The following is a 17,196-nucleotide window of genomic DNA, read 5'->3' on the forward strand; positions in this document are numbered from 1 at the left end:
TTTGAAATACTCACTTAAATTTCTGGCTAATACACTTCGGTCCACTGGAAGAGAAGTTACAATCAAGGTCAGGATGAATGCAGTATTCATAGACATTGTGAATAATGTCAAATAACGTTCGTCATTCAGTTGGAAATATGACACGTGACGATGTTATGGTTGTTGTTTTTCTGTCTGGTGTTTAAACGCTGATTAAGGTAGATAACACAAGCCCAAAAGATTCATTTCTAGAACGAAAAAATATAGTATATAACATTAAGGTGATACATTTACTATATATATTTCCAAAACATTCAGTGCAGGGATACCATTCCGTCACTGTTATCGACATGAGACAATTCATGACGTATTCAGAATAACAGCAATGGTATTTATAAATAGATAATCAAATTAAAAGTCAAGCAAATGTTCCCATTCAATTGAGACAAATGACTCCTCATTAACGACTGGACCGATTTCCTCTTTTTTTTTTAATAATTTGCCCCTTAGGGTAGCGTACAGTTTATATCTGTACCCCATGCAAATAATTTTAACTTTGTAACTATCATTAAAGGGTACACTCTTATATTTAGTGAGTGGGGATTTTAATGACTCGTCCAGGGTACCCAGTACTTCCTCATTGTATATTACTTGAGTTTGGTGTCTTTTCCCATGTAGGTGTACCCTCAGGTAATCCGTGTACATTTATATGCTTTGCACTAAAAACGCAATAGTTGGTGGGTTATTAGGTAAGTAGTGTATAGTGTATAGTAAGGAAAATGTTATCGGAGTACGCAGCTAGGCCTTTTGAATTTAGAATCTTAATCCTAAATATAAAATACATATTGCAATTAATTATGATGGCTATACATAAATACACAAATACAACAACGTCTTGTATATAGATTCCTAATTTATTTCGCTTCATATGATTTTCAAATGAATCTGAGTTTCAATGTTACATCAGATCAATAAATGAACGTGTACTGCATATGCCTTAACTTAAAGTCTTAATTTGTGCCATCAGTTTTCAATTATCGGTCATGTCGGAATATGGGAGCCGTTGTACGTTAGTTTGCAACATAATACCCATCTTTCAATATTAGGCATGTATACTCAATTAACTAAGCCACACATCGATTTCATCCTGTCGACATAAAGAATGACCTTAAATGACTTTTAAGTAAAATTCTGAATATATGTCTCATTTATGCTAATACCAACAGTATTATTTACCAAAATCCATGCAAACATAACTAATATGCTGTTTCTGACATAGATTGAAGATCATTATCATCAAAATACATGTAATGTTTGTATACTAAACACCCAGCCTTGATTCCCATTGAATTGTGTAGTTTAGTCTCCATTTCAAAGTCGTTTACTACAGTAAATCTTTAGTTAACATTGAATTTAGCATATCATGATTCAATCTGGGAGGAGGGAGTTTCTCTCTAATTTGAACCCTCACTGTTTATGAGTCAACTGTGACACGTCCCCCTCCCCCCCTTTATATTTCCCTGTTTTATCTCTCTTGGTAAAACACTTGCAAGGAACTGAGCAAAGTAAACAAGGAAATACTTCTAGCAGTGCTTTTAACAATCTTGTCTTTCTTAGTGAGGACTTGTGCATGAAACCACATAAGGTTGTTTATTTGTACATATAGATAATTCTGAAATGTTATAATTCATTCTGTCAGGGGCCCAACTTGAGTACAGAGGAAAACATGTTGACAAAGAGGGAGTTGTCTGGTTCATCTCAAAATGTGTTATGGAAAGTATTACAGCCATCAGCCATTCAATCAATCCTTACTTTGGAGAGGTTATTTATACAACACTTCAATAAGTAGCCAGTTTATTCTAAACAGTGGACCCTATATCTCATGTCCATACAAATAAGATTATTACTTTAGTATCATTAAAGGGTAGACATACAGATTTAGTGAGTGGGGATTTTAGACCACAGTAAATCACCCGAGGCACCCAATATTTCTTCATTGTATTCTACTTGTCTTTGGTTTCTTTCCCGTGTAGGTGGACCATCAGGTAACGTGTGTGCATGTATTTATGCTTTGCACTAAAAGTGTAATGGTTTGAGGGCAATAATGTGAGGGGTCATGGGAAGTGCAATCAAGACTAAGCACCTATGCCTGTTGAGTTTTGATGAAAGAATCCTAGTTCTTGATATAAACTAAATATTGCAATTAGTTCTGAAGGCTTCACATAAAGACATTAATGCAACAACATTTTGCACATAGATACCTCATTTCTTAAGCTGCATATCATTTTCAAGGAAAATAAATGAGTTTTAACTTAACATCAGATCAATAAGTGAAAGTATACTACATATGTCTGAACTTAGGACAAAAAGGGAAGAGAGTTCTTTTAAATGCATGTTAAAAATGAGATATCTGTCCTTTTCTCATACATGGGGATTAATTGTTACATTGCACCCGTTTGCCATCAATTAGCATTGTCTGTCATATCTGAACTATGGAAACTGTTAGTGTAAAACATATACTGCGCTTCTTTCAATTATTAGCCTACATGTACTGTAATATTTACCAGCGTACATGCAAACATAACTAATATGCTATTTTCTGGCATAGATCCAAGATCTTAATCATCAAAATACATAATAATTTTATATTAAACACCCAGTCTTGATTCGCATTGAACTGTGTGGTTATGTCTCCATTTCAAAGGCGTACATATATACTTTACTGTAGATATGGACTTTGCAGTTTAGATACATGCAGCTAGTCAAAAAAGGTGACTTTCCATTTACTGTTCCCATTAAGAGAGTACATACATTGTGCTGTACTGTAGTCGGTATGACATCATAGGGCAGTAAAAAAAAATTGTGTTCTGATGAGTCTATAGCACATAGCTACAGTAGGGGTTACGCCTCAAACCAGATATATGTACCCAAAACATTATAATCATAATCAGGCAGTTATATTTAGGATGATTAAGCGACCATTATTTTGTTCAAATCAAAGTTCGGAATCAAGAGTATAACATTTGAAAGGTTCATAGAATGGTACATAACAAATTGGTATGAATCATATGTACCCCTTGCTGCCTCTATTTTCAGTTCCATTGTAACTATTTGCTTTTTATTTTTAAGAAGTATAATTTCCATATCCTGAAGTCACTGCATGTTGGAATCCTGCCAATCTAGTCAATAATTTCCTCCTCTTTGAAACTGTCTATGCTATGCTTTAATTAACACAGGATGACCAACATATTTTCTCTTCCTTCTTTATATATCTGTCATACCTTAATGTAGTTGTAACAGAGACTATAAAAGTGAATGAAAATAGAATGGGAAAGTACAATGAAGCTGATTTGGAATGTATGAGGACGTTTAAGGAGACTTTTAACACTGCTATAAACAAACCAAAGCCCCACCCTAAAAAAAAGACAACTCCTGATGATGTTTGTGTGATGGTTTAGGAAAACCTCTAGGCTAAGAAAATACCCTTATCTGTTTTACAGGTCTCTAGCCTTAAATCCCCCCCCCCCTTCCCTACCCTACTTTCCCCGTTTCCCTTCCTACATGTACCTTTTATTTGTAATCTGTTTTTCATCAGGGCAATCATTACGCGGTACACTTCATTTTAGTAGGTAAATGCACTACTACTGTACAGGCAATAATCGATTTGTGAAAGAAACTTAAAGCTATTCTCTAACATTCTCTTTCCATGTATTTATACTTTATGCCACCTAGCTATTGAAACAATTTCAACCAAAACTCTTCCGAGAATATGTTGCAAGTTTTACAAACTAGACATAAATAATTTATAACTACGAAGAATATGGCAACTTCATACACTACTTAAGTACTGTGCAATGCAAGCACATGATGGTAACTTTGCACTTGGTGTTTTTACCACACATTGAAGTATAGAACATTCAAGGGAATATAGACAGGGTTTATTATAAATAGAATATGAACTTTAGCATAGACCTGTCTTCCAGGTTTCATTTTAGACACCTGCCAAAGAGATAAAAACATCAGACACCTTGACTTTGGACTTGGTATATAAGCTGTTACCATGTACTTTGAGTGTGTTGTGAAGTGCTATGCAGTAATAAATGGACAGATCAAGTACTTCCTTATGGCTTCCTTGTCTTATGGTTCAACAGAAGCTGCTGCGCCAACTAAATCATACTTAACTTAAGAACTGAAGCATATTTCCCACTGTGCAGTAAACTCCAATAGTCAGTTACAAAATTATATCTGTGTGAACGAAATGTGCTGAAAACGTGGATTTAACTTTGTCACCCTTCGAATATGAATATGAAATAATTTAAATTTTAATGGGGAAATTTAGAAGGAAATTGTGAAACTCTTTTGTGAGTAGTGTATACTACAAAACAATGTGCAAAAGTATTTCTTCTCTTAATTTGTTGAGCATGAAGTCTCAAAGACATTATAACTGAGAAAAATAAACAAGTGCACTGCACAAAATCACCAGGTTACACAAAGGATAATGCAGAAATATGGCTTAAAAGTTTTATTTACCAGCACAACAAAGGCACATAGAGCATGGGGGAAGTTTGAGAGTTACACTAAAGTAGCAGAATTGTTTGAGGTTGTAAGTTTCTGATCAATTTTGATGAACATATTTATTTTTTATACCAAATGATTTTAATTCAGCCAAATTGCAGTATACAGGTTCCATGCAGGATCTTGCAAACTCAGTAAGTTCTGCCTCCTTGGAACCACAGATGCCCTGTACTTTGGAAGTGTCTATATATTAATGGAAGATATTTAACCTCAATAGCCTGCGAAAAGGGCTCAAATGTCACCAAATAAAGCTACCAACAAATGTATAAAACATGCATGTATTCCGATAGTAGACTTGACCATTATTCCAAGACAAGTAGCTCTCAGATAACCTTCCCCCTAAACTCAGGATGCGCAAGATGCGGACAAGAATGAATGCCATGTTCCATGCAGCGGGAAAAAAGGAAAACTGTCAAAATAATCTGTTTGTACTGCTCACCTTATCATAGTTGCAAATCGGCCAAATTTACGAATTTCACTGATGCGGTACAGTTTCGATATGTAGCTACTGTCGCAGTATCTTCATGGTAGGTTTTCGCAACGCATTCAGACGTTATGTTCGCGTTAAACAGATCAGTCGTCTAGCAAAAGCGTACGCCAGTTAAATTACAAAGCATCGGTGTTTTGGGGTATAAATATCTCAATGTGCCACATCAAGTTACTGGGAACTCGGTATAAATAGGCCGAACAGGCTACATCATGAGTAAAGGAAAACCATCCACACATTTTGAACTTGATTGACTAAAGATGACATGTGACAAATCAGTTGTACAATGTATGGGTTATCTTCACATCAAAGTGGTCTTGTTCATCAGATGATAGAACTATAACTTACGGTCTCATAGAGAGATATTGGAGCTTCAGAAGCAGGCATGGACAAAATACATAGCTTCCTTGAGAATCTTCCCCAAAGATGAGCCTTCATAAAAGGCACCACTCACCCACAACTGCATACAGTAGATGGTGTTCAATTGACATATTCATTTAATTTGTAAATGGTAAATTATGTGAAAGTGCACAATGCAATAAAGCTTCAATGTCAATGCCCCAAAATTAAGTTCCATATGTATGTCAAAATCTTGTTCGTAGTTCAAAAATAATTTTCTGCAACCTTCACAAAGTTTATTTCGTTTTCTGAGATATCTTATAGCTTCATATTACTTAACAATCCTCAATCAAATAAGAACAATTTGAAGGGTCAGAGCCTGCATCTAAACCAGTGTTTAAGAACTCCAAGGAGCAATTTTGCAATTCTAAAATTTAGAGACAATATTGATCACCTTTAAACAATGCTATAACACTGTGCCTATTCCAACATTTATCCAAGAATTTAGGTGGAATATTTTCACAATTACAGTCACTAAAGAGAGAGCTTAGAAAGTCAGTGCACACAACATACTGACAAATTACAATCCCGAAAAGGGCAGATCATATGAAATGCCACATTAACATGGTCAAAATGAATCCTGTTAAAAAAAATCAGAATTCTTTGAATGTTATTTCTAAATATGTTTGAAACAAACATGGTAGTCAAATTTCCCAACAGCAATGTCAAATAATGAATGATGTTTATGCATACTGGTGACTTGAAAGATTTCCAATGCTATGTGTAGAGGATCGAATTATGTATGCTACTGTTCTTGTAAAAACTTGTAGATTAATAGTTTTGGCCAATGACTTTGTAAGAAATACTTCAATACTAACCTTCCAGACAAGATTTTTGTTAGTGTAGATTTCAAGTCCCTGGTTCTAAGTGATCAGGCAGGTTCATGCATTACAGTATCTAAAGTAGTACTTAAAGTGAGTTCATCAATGCTTTACTCTTGCTATTATTAGATTTACAAATAACAGATTGGAAAGTGGACAATACAATAAAACTTCAATGACAATGTCCCCAAATTAGGTAGTATACGTATGTCAAAATCATGTTCGTAGTTCAACAATCATTTTCTGCAACCTTCCAAAAAGTATTTACTTTTTCTGGGATACCTTTTCTGGGATATGTATTGTCTTATATTATTAAACAATCTTCAATAAATAGGAATTTGTATCTGGAAAGTGTTTTGAAGAACTCTATTGAGCAAATTTTGCCATGCTGAAATTTGGAGACAATATTGATGACCTTTAAACATACAAACGCTGTACCTGTTCCAACATTTATCCCAGAAATTACGTTGATTATTTCAAACCGTTACAGTCACTAAAACATTCCCCTTGTAAAGCCTAGAAAGTCAGTGCACAACACATTTTGACAAACAAGCCTCGATAAATACGGTACCCATCAGTATTTTCGCTTTGGCTACTAGAAAATGCACTACGCTCGACATTTTCCTGAGTGACTGGTGGGCTAGTCAATCCTCAATATTAGCAAGGCTATCCTTACAAACATTTCACAAAGTGACGAAAGCAGTACCTTGGCGAACTTTAAGCAAGTTTAAATTTTTAAACTGAATTTAAAAAGTTTATTGGACATCGATATCACGGCGGCTTGGTTATGCGTAGGCAACCCCTACACAGTAAAGTACAGTGGCGTAGGAAGGTACTTTTGAGTGGGAGGCTGAAGACTGATGGCCGGCCTGGGGGGGTCTAAGGGGAGGGGGTGTCCCCCTCCCCTTTGGAATTTTTTGCATTTCCAGGTAGCCTCAGATGCAATTTGGTGCAATATAGCACACTTCAACACCCACTCCATTTTGTAAACTTAATTTTGTATTTTCACCAGGCCTTAGATGCAATTTGGTGCTCCAAATGAGATTTTTTTCTCATTTGGAAATGAAAAAGGGGTTTTCTGACTTGCGAAGCGGGGGGGGGCGGAATGATACTTCCGCCCCTCCACATTTTTCACTGGGGGGCTGGCGCCCCCCCCCAGTCCCCCGGTTCCTACGCCCTTGGTAAAGTATATAGCACTAGCGGCCCAAGTAGACAATAAACATGTGGACATCCCCGTTTGAATTTGAATATAAGAGTATTAAATTACTATAAAATTAAAATTAAATTAACAAGTTGTAACCATGCAATATATCCATTGGCCGGATACGTGTTGAACTGAATTGAATTTATTTCTACATTCCATTATTTTACATTTACATTTTGAACAATTTATGATGAATATAGATGGTATCAAATACATTAAACAGTAAATATAGAGTATTGAAATAATATATATTTGAGATGGAAGTAGAGGAACCAGAAATAAGTGTATACTTTTCTGGTCTGGTCCCTTTGTAACAAAGAAAGTGCAAAAAACAACACCCACCCCACCAACCCCCGTCCCACCTCCCCCCCCCCCAATAAAAAACCCCCAACAAAGTCAGAATCTTATAAAAAGAAAAAGAAGCATAAGAGAAAAAAACAGGAAGTACAACTAAGATGGATTGCTATGCAGTAGGTATTGTTTTAGTTTTTGCTTAAAAGTATTGAGTGTTGGAGAAATTTTAATGGCATGATTAAGAGAATTCCAGAAGGGTACACCTGTGCTACGAATTTGAGAATGGTTAAGACTAGTTCTAGAGTAAGGATGGTGTAGCATATTCATCGAACGAGTGTTATAAGTGTGATAACTAGAATTGCAAGTGTAAAAGTTATTAAAAGCTGGTGGGAGAAGACCATGATGAAATTTGTACATAAATATCCCTAGTTGGTACTTGTACAAATCATATAAAGTTAATGTATTGGAGTCTATAAAGAGAAGAGCTGTTTGCGAGATGTAATGAGTCTGGTTTATATTGCGGATAACACGTTTCTGTAACTTAAATAAACTGTTAAGCAGAGTTGACTGTGTATTCCCCCAGACAAGAAGACTATAGTTGAGATGGGGAAGCACAAGAGCATTATACAGGGTCAAAAGTGACTTCTTAGGTAAAAAATTCTTTAGTCTATTGATCACACCATTGGATTTAGAAAGCTTCTTGCTGACCTCGGAGATGTGTTGTTTCCAAGTCAACTTATCATCAATGGTTATCCCTAAAAATTTAGCATGAGGTGAAGCATCAACTTGATGCCCATCCAGTATAACATTAATGTTACTAGAGTCTTGGACCTTTTTATCAAAAATCAGTAATTTTGTTTTTAGAATATTAAGAGAAAGTTTATTTGTTCTGAGCCAGTCAGAAATGTTTGAGAAACCATTAACAGCTTCAGCAAGAGTGTCATGTAAGTTCTTATTTTGTAGGAATACTGTGGTATCGTCAGCAAACAAGATAAAAGTTGAGTTCACAGATGAATTATAAATATCATCGATATAGAGAATAAACAATAGGGGTCCTAGTATAGAACCCTACGGTACACCAATATTACATAGGATACGATCTGAGTGGGAACTATTAAACTGTACATAATTACATCGATTATGGAGATAACTTTTAAACCAGTTATGGGCGGTACCACGAACACCATAGGCAAACAATTTATTTAATAAGATACGATGATCAATGGTATTAAAAGCCTTAGAAAGATCAATGAATATGGCAGCAGTAGTGAGCCTATTGTCCAAACCTCTTGAAATTTTATCTATGAGACTTAAAGCAGCCATATAAGTAGAATGTTTATTGCGAAAACCATATTGGTTTGTAAATAGGATTTTATGTTTTGTAATTAACTTAGAAAGTCTATCGTATGCAAGACGTTCAATGATTTTAGTAATGACAGGTAACACAGATATTGGTCTGTAATTTGAGAAATGCTTCGGGTCCCCAGACTTAAAAATTGGAATTACCTTCGCAATTTTCAGCTCTGACGGAAAAACTCCATTTGAAAAAGACAAATTGATAATATGGGTTAGTGGTATTGAAATAATATCAGCTACATGCTTTAGAATTTCATTCGTAATATTATCATAACCAGGACTCTTGCCATTTTTTAATTTAGACATAGCTAATTTTACCTCCTCAACATTAGTTGGCAAAAACGCAAAAGAATTTGGAATATTACTATTAACATATCTTAATGGAGTATGCTGGGCAGCATGAAGCTTTTTAGCTAAATCACTAGCAACTGAAGAAAAATAACTATTGAATTCATTAGCAATATCATCATCATTTGAGGACAATCCATGAGCACATGCAAATGTCTTATTGGTAACATCAACTCTCTTCTTATGCAGGATTTTGTTGATCACTTTCCATAGTTGTGTGGAGTCGCCCTTATGGTTCTCAATTAAAGTACTAAAATGCATCTTTTTGGCCAAGTTAATGGTAGTTATGAGTCGATTTTTGTGCTTTGTATATGCTAACTTACGCACTGAAGTGGGATTTTGTATGTATTTAGAATATAGTTTGTGTTTTTGTCTGATTGATTTTAGGATACCAGCAGTAATCCATGGGGATTTTCCATAATTAACTTTCTTATGTACCCTGCTGTATGGACAACACTTGTTAAAGGTCCGTGAGAAAATATTGGAAAAATTGCTATAGGCAGATTCAGCATTTTGGTCATTAGTAATGAAAGACCAGTCGAGGACACTGAGCTCATTCTTCAGGTGATTAACATTTTTGCGGCATGTGTTATTCTTAAAAATAGCATGGTTTCTTTTAGTTTGAATCTTACTTCCTGAAACACAAAAGATTGGATAGTGGTCAGAAATATCAGTCAATAAAATACCACTCTTAGTAACATTTGTAGAATTTGTAAAAATATTATCAATCAAAGAAGACGTAGCAGAAGTAACCCGTGTAGGTTTATCAATTAGCGGATAACAAGAGTATAAGGACATTATGTTACGAAGCTCTTGTACATTTTGTACTTCGTTCTTCTTTACAAGATCAATGTTAAAGTCCCCTGCAAGAAATACACCCTTGTTTTCAGTATTCAGTGCTTCTAAGCAGTTACCCATGCACTCAACGAAGTGATTAATTTGTTGATCGGGTGGTCGGTATATGACTCCTACTATTGTATTTCTGACTGTAACATTATTTAGCTCAATAAAAAGTGACTCAGCGCTATCACTCATTAAATGAGTAAGATCGGTTCTTATCTTTACATCTAGAGTCTCTTTTGTGAAAATGGCAACACCATTTTTGTAAAGGTATTTGTCAGTCTATCAGAAGACTATTCGAACAGTAAACTTACAGATTTTCGAGGTCTCTTTCATTTTTAATATTAATTTTTGTTTTCTTGTGCATTGGATGACGTTATGAGTGCGATGATTCGGCCATCAATAGTCCAACAATTGTTTACTTTATTGTGTTCTTTGGTCCTCTTTAGAAGCGTCAGATTTTCTTGCGTTAGGTCGTCTGAGATTACGATGCCAGTGGATTTTAGGCGTCTTCTTGCTCGCATTACCTGGAATTTCATTTGGTAGGATGTGAATTTGACAAGAATTGCTCTCTTTGCCCCGGGTCTTTGGCATCCTGCTCGGTGAGATCTGTCTATGTCTGGATCGGTAATGGTGACAGTTAGCTTTTCTGCTGCCAGTTCCTTTACAATTTGATTTGTGTCTTCACCTTTAACTTCGTTGATTCCGGTGATTCGTACGCTGTTTCTTCGGGTGTATTGTTCAAGATAGTTGAGTGAAGCATGTTGTGATAGTTGGGCTTTTTCTAAGTTGTTGAATTTTTCTTCCAGTATCTTGTAGTCGCTTGTTTTATGGTCTAGTTTATTTTCGACTGCAAATAGTCTTCCTTCATACTGATCTATTTGCTGTACAAGGCTGCTAAATTTGTTTTCAATAGCTTTGGTCACACACAGTTGTATTAGAGCCTTAAACTCATCGCTCTCGAAGAGATCAGCTGTAACCATGGACGCGACTTCGGCTATTGACTGCTTGCTTTGTCTTGTAGCTGCCGCAGGTCCTTTGCTATTGTTTCCTTTGTTGTCTCCAGCCATTGTTGGGCAAAAGAATTCAGTAGATCCAAGTATTTGACAAAATGTTAAATTTTGTCTCGGAGGTAAGCAAAGCTTAGGCTTTTTGCTGAGTGTAGATCACTTCGGAAGGATATTTGTGTCACAGGAGTGCCTCACTGGTTACAGCAGAAACATAACTTTTTTGTCATATTTGTTAATGATAGGACGAATTATTGGCCTTCAAGTCGGTCTGTAGTAATTGCTCACATGGTTTTTAGAAATTGCTCCATAAGCGTTATTTTAAACATTGCAAAAAGAAGATATTTTGCAGACTTTGATGTATGTTCACTCCACACTGGAGTGTTGCAAGATTTAGCAACGGTAAAACTATTAACAATCATGGACATTTGTGTACTGTCATGGAAACTCCTAAATGTTTCTCTTTATTATTACTCTTCATATCACTATCTTGTTTTAAGACGATTTAGAGCCAAATTCTCCCTATACTTTTTCGTAATCTTCCAATACTTTGGGATTGAATATTGTTTATCTAGATCCTTATTTTTTGTGAAATCCATGGTAGCATGTTTGGCAAGTACTAAATATGGTATGTGTATTGTCATATAATCTCTTTAGATCCACAACATACACTAGTGCTGTATTCTACAGTAGTGTGACATTCTTTTATTTTGCATGCAGGAGACAGATTTTCAATACAACCACAAAGCAATGCTTTGTGTAATTTATTTCATAAGTAGATGGTACTGTGTCAATTTAAATCTAGTCAAATGGTTACAAAAGGAAGTTTGAAGAACTTTGATTAAACAGCTCATTCTAAACGGACACGTGAAAGAGCCACTGCAAAAATGGCCACCGGGGTCTCAAGCTGGAGAAGACATGCATGCTTGTAAAGCCAGAATAGAGAATATGAGCCAGCATTCTCTGTGTCCCCTCTTTAAACCCATTGATGCTTAGTAAAACAGGAGGTAACAAATATAAGAATTTAAGACCACAGTATATACCTGGATTGTGCTAATAATCTGATAAATCGGTAGCATGTATTATTAGTATCACAGTAAGAACTGAGGATATGTGTAATTCCAACAAATGTATCAAACTGGTTTAGTTGGGATTATACATATCGTTCATTCTTACTATAAACCTAATAGCACATGTTATTGACTGTAGCACGACCCAGTTTATAACATGGTACAACACTTTAAGGTTTCTATTAGTTACTGTATGTATCGGGACGGTCATATCACTTTCAAGACTCTAATAATACTGCTGGGTCTTTGAGAAAAATTTTATGAAAAGTAACATGCTACTTACCAAAGTTTGTGAAACGAGGTTAAAAGTTGTTTCTCAATGCCGTCTCTACTATTGGTGCTAACAAGGCCGAATGGACGAACTTTTTCCTTTTTTTCTTTTTGGGTACTATCTCCTAAAATGGCCGACTTGTGTTAAAACACTCCAGAGTTTGATACAAACGTACAGCTACGTTCGTCAACAGGAATCACAGTGAATGTCTTTAACGTAAAGTTTAAATATAATACTTGGACCTTGTATATTACTTTAGATATCCAAAGTTCATCCTATAGATAATATCTTGCAGAACAAATATTTGTAATACAGTACCCGCCCCCTTATCAAAGAAAGTTAAACATGTTGAGTAGTGTGCCACGAAGTCAGCGGACGCCAGTTCATTTGGTTAAAGTTACTGTTTTTACACTGTAGCTTGTTTTCTTTCCTGAAATATATGTCAGAGTGCAATTTCTCAAGGAATGCCATGTAGTTAACAACCCCTGTGACTTCTAGGTAAGAAATCGATGATCGATGACAGCGAAACATTTCTAAGTATTCTGTGAAAAATTTTCTTCAATGCGTAGTTGCTGAAATTTCTACGTTGAAAAGTTTCTTTCCGAAAATAACCTTCAAGCAAACAAGTTTGATATCATAGAAGTTCAAAATATTTTTATCACAATATGACTACATCCCATTCATCTTTTTGCCTTCATGTACCCATAAATTAAAGTCTAAACTTACAGAATTAAAGATCATTGGCAATATCCAAAAAAATTAAAGCGTAACAATTAACCGTTTTTAACGTGTAATTATATATTCACGCGTGGTACAAACTGTGGCAATGTCAACCATATATCTCAAACAGATGGGTACAACATGAATGCGATCTTTTATCCAATGCTTGGATTTTGTTCCTTTTTCACTTATAATTTTAACCAATGTTAAAATCATCATCGGGAGATCAGGATAAAAATATGCAGCGTATTAATGTACGCATTGACGCGAAGTGTTGAGACTTCTATAGTGATGAAGCAAAGGAGATTTGAGGTCTTGCTACTGATTTATTATAAACCATTACCTCTTTGAATTACCATTTCCTACGACACATTAAAAAGCCCTGGGAAATGTCTGCGAGAAGCGACAGCACAGGGTCGTCTGGTACAGACAAAGGAAGTTCTTAATTAGCTTAGAATGGAGTTGAATAATTGCTTTTCCTAACAGACTACTTTAATCATTCAGTGTAGTAGAAACAAAGTTTTGACGCCATGCTTTGGATACTTGGAATAACAATACTATGTGCCAGAAGAGGTAAGAATTTATTAGTATTTTAAATGCCAGAATAAGAGGCGAGAGTCGCTGAATACTTCGACAAGTAGGAGACAACTAAATATATTGTTAAAAGTACATTGCATAAAGTCACAATAAGTATGTGGTACATGTTTTTGTCTACATATATATGTATTGAAGGCAGACCGAGAGTAACTTGTCTCGCTTACTATATCACTTTGTATGAGTTGTTTTAATTCGTATTATCACATGAGTAGCCAGAAACGGAACGTGGTGTAAGTTTATGGGTCAACACACTTGTATTTACAGCAAAGTGCATCAGCAAATACATATCCCATGAATTAGAGGTCTACGTCGTGTTGTATATCATGGATGTGCTATTTTTATATCAGCAAGGGAAGTATATCACAGTATCTTTATCTCGGTTTATCTCTATAGTGGTCTATGCACTTTGCTTGGGTTGGAATGTTGATTGAACGCCTGTTTCGCTCTCATTTAATGTCTTTAGCCAACATGTTAGTCTATCCTGGTTTTTGAGATATTGTCCTTCAAACATTTAAATATGTTAAATACTTAGAAGAAAGTAAGGTTTTGATAAGTCATGTCTCAAATCTTATATAGCTATAATAAAAATTTCGCTTGTGAAAGACCTTACAGTGGTTCCTACAAACACGATCGAAATGATGCATCTTTAAAGTATGCTATAATAGTCAAGGGCGTGACCACATCATTCTACATGGGTGGGGGGGGGGGGTTGTGCCATGTTTTGCCGACAGAAAGAAAAAATATCGCCTGGAAGTGTTGATAGACGACTGCTAAGGGGAAGGGGATCCAGTGGACAGCGGTAAGCTAAACATTAAAGGTCCTCTAGTTATTGTCCACACCCATAGAATATACTGAGGTTTACTGTTTTTTGCGCTAAAATGGCGCTATACTTTGACCTGTAATATAGCATGTAAGATTAAGGTAATAGAGTGTTGTCTACAGTGTAAATTATAATCTCCTCTCCTAACTGCACCACATTCCCTATTTCGTCATTCTCCATCTCCCTCCTTCTCTTCAGTGGCGCACATAGAATGGTTGGTACCCGGGACGGATCCGTCCTTTGTTACCCCGTGAGGGGAGTGGGGTCTTACGATGTGCCCCTCCCCTTTGAGGATCTTTGTTATGCAAGGTGGCTGAGATGCAAAGTGATGCTATCTTTGGCTAAGCTATGAACTGATTATACGTTTAGGAAAACTCATTTTTTAGTATTTTTTTTTCTTAAATTTTTTCCTATTGCTTGTTCAAAATATTCATTTTAGTAGACAATTTAGATGCATGCATAAACTACTACCGTGATTTACGAAAATACGGTGAATTTCGTCCTTCTAAAGCTTGCCGCCACTAGTATCCCCATAAACATTAAATGCTTTGCAGGGGGGCTGTTGCATTGCATGTCCTGACTGGTAACCGGGCAGACCTACCCCTGCCCCCGCTCCCGCCCCGCTTAGTACGCGACTGCCTTTCTCTTCTCTCTTCACTCCTCGTTTTATTATTTCTTCCTCTTTTACTTTCGTTCTTTCTCTTCTTTTACTCTCTCTCCTTCCCTCTTCGTTTTTCCTTAATTTCTTCTTTCCTTCAGTTTGCCGACTGGAGTAGAATTTTGCCGACTGCATGGGTGAACGGGTGGTGAAACACTCCCCCCTCCCCACACACAAACATGTACCCCTCTATATACGGCCGTAATTGTAGTAATTTTGTTACTTTAACCCCGCGATGTCATTTTGCATTGTGCTATAAAACTCCAGTATCTGATCACAACATGAAAATTGATTCGACAAGCTAGATATTTCTTAGAAACAGAAAAGTTTATCCTTTAGTGCAACATAAACACACTTACACTACCCGCTTTACAATGACCTCGCATAGTAAACTACTAATGGAAATAAACATACACCTTGTAAATTTAACTATGAGTAACTTCCTGAAGTTTAGGAAATTGATTGAGAGTCTAAGGAGAACAGCAGCTGCACTAGTATTTAATATACTCATCAGTTAATAAGCTGAATAATTGGCTTGGAGGCCTTTCCTTGGACTGTATGGATATAAATACTACTTGTCATATAACGAACATAACAACAACAACTAGATGCCTACCGTTTAATCGAATGCAGAAAAAATGTTATAACAATGTTTATTCTTGCATGTCTCCGTTCTAGATATGTACACAAATCTACATAGCTTACAAACGTTCGTAACATTTAAGCAATTTGCCCTGACTGACCTGACTGACACAAATAAATGTAATATTCAACATTATTTTCTTTAATGAAAACCCTCTGTTGCTTACTGTATTTGATCCATAAGCTCATTTGGTGGGCTTAGGTTACAGTTTCTTTCGGTATTTCTAACACAATGATATGTTCTTCTCTTTAAGCGGAATATCTCTCTCTGTCTTCCTTATCTTCAAAATTTAACTGCGTTTGAACCTGATTTGAATTTTGAATCAGTACGACACAGACATGTGATTGTCACGTCTTTTGATACTTCTTAGCCTACCTACGAGATTTATATAAGTAGGGTTTAATGGATATTCCGGTTGCAGACAGACAAACAATGTTAAACTTATATTGGAAGGAACATATTGCACACTGCTAGTTGAAAACACGATCTGAATATCTTGTTCTCGACCTACCAACTTGTGATATGGCTCATTTAATGCAACCTATTTGCTGTATTGAAATCTTTGATTGATGCATTCAGTGAAACAAAGTAGATGGTTTGTGATTTCTTCGAGGTAGATGTTTTTGAGATAGTTATTGAGGTAATAAAATTTTCTTGTTGATGTTTCTTTGAATCCTGACATCTTTTATTTGGAATAATTGATTATATAGCTGTCAATGTTCTCTGTAGCTGTAAATTTCATCAATATGAAAAACTTCCATAGAAATATTTTGTGGATAAATGATTTGAAATATTGTAAGGAAAAGGAAAGATAATTTCTATGACGCTGTAGTTTTTATATCTCTCATTCAATTAGAGCAAAGTTTATTGTATCGTTCTCATTGATTCTTCATTTTCTCTCAGGTTATGCGCAGCCACATGTTGCGATCCAGGCATCTCCAGACGGTGCTGTATCATCGGGCACACCTGTTAGTATTAAATGTACATTTATCAACACCACCATAGAACCAGCATCCATGAAACAGAGTCATGATGGCGTCGAAGTTGAGTCCAATCTTAACAATGCCAAATACAATATCGTGCTCCAACCAAAAGAACCACCAGGAA

At 35.8% G+C, this 17,196-nt stretch overlaps 1 protein-coding gene across 2 annotated transcripts in view; it reads right to left on the reverse strand.

Annotated features, from left to right (window-relative positions):
* Positions 1–12,846, reverse strand: part of LOC139977592 (uncharacterized) — a 29,288-nt gene extending 16,442 nt beyond the window's left edge. For both annotated transcript variants that reach the window (XM_071986992.1, XM_071986991.1), the window contains exons 1-2: positions 12,664–12,846; positions 15–227 (exon numbers count right to left, since the gene is read on the reverse strand). In XM_071986992.1, the coding sequence (XP_071843093.1) occupies positions 15–96 (82 nt within the window). In that variant the 5' untranslated portion in view covers positions 97–227; positions 12,664–12,846. The remainder of the gene's footprint in view (positions 1–14; positions 228–12,663) is intronic.
* Between the last annotated feature and the right edge of the window lie 4,350 nt (positions 12,847–17,196).

This window comes from Apostichopus japonicus, chromosome 12 (assembly GCF_037975245.1).
Source record: "Apostichopus japonicus isolate 1M-3 chromosome 12, ASM3797524v1, whole genome shotgun sequence".
In the NCBI taxonomy this organism is placed as follows: domain Eukaryota; kingdom Metazoa; phylum Echinodermata; class Holothuroidea; order Aspidochirotida; family Stichopodidae; genus Apostichopus; species Apostichopus japonicus.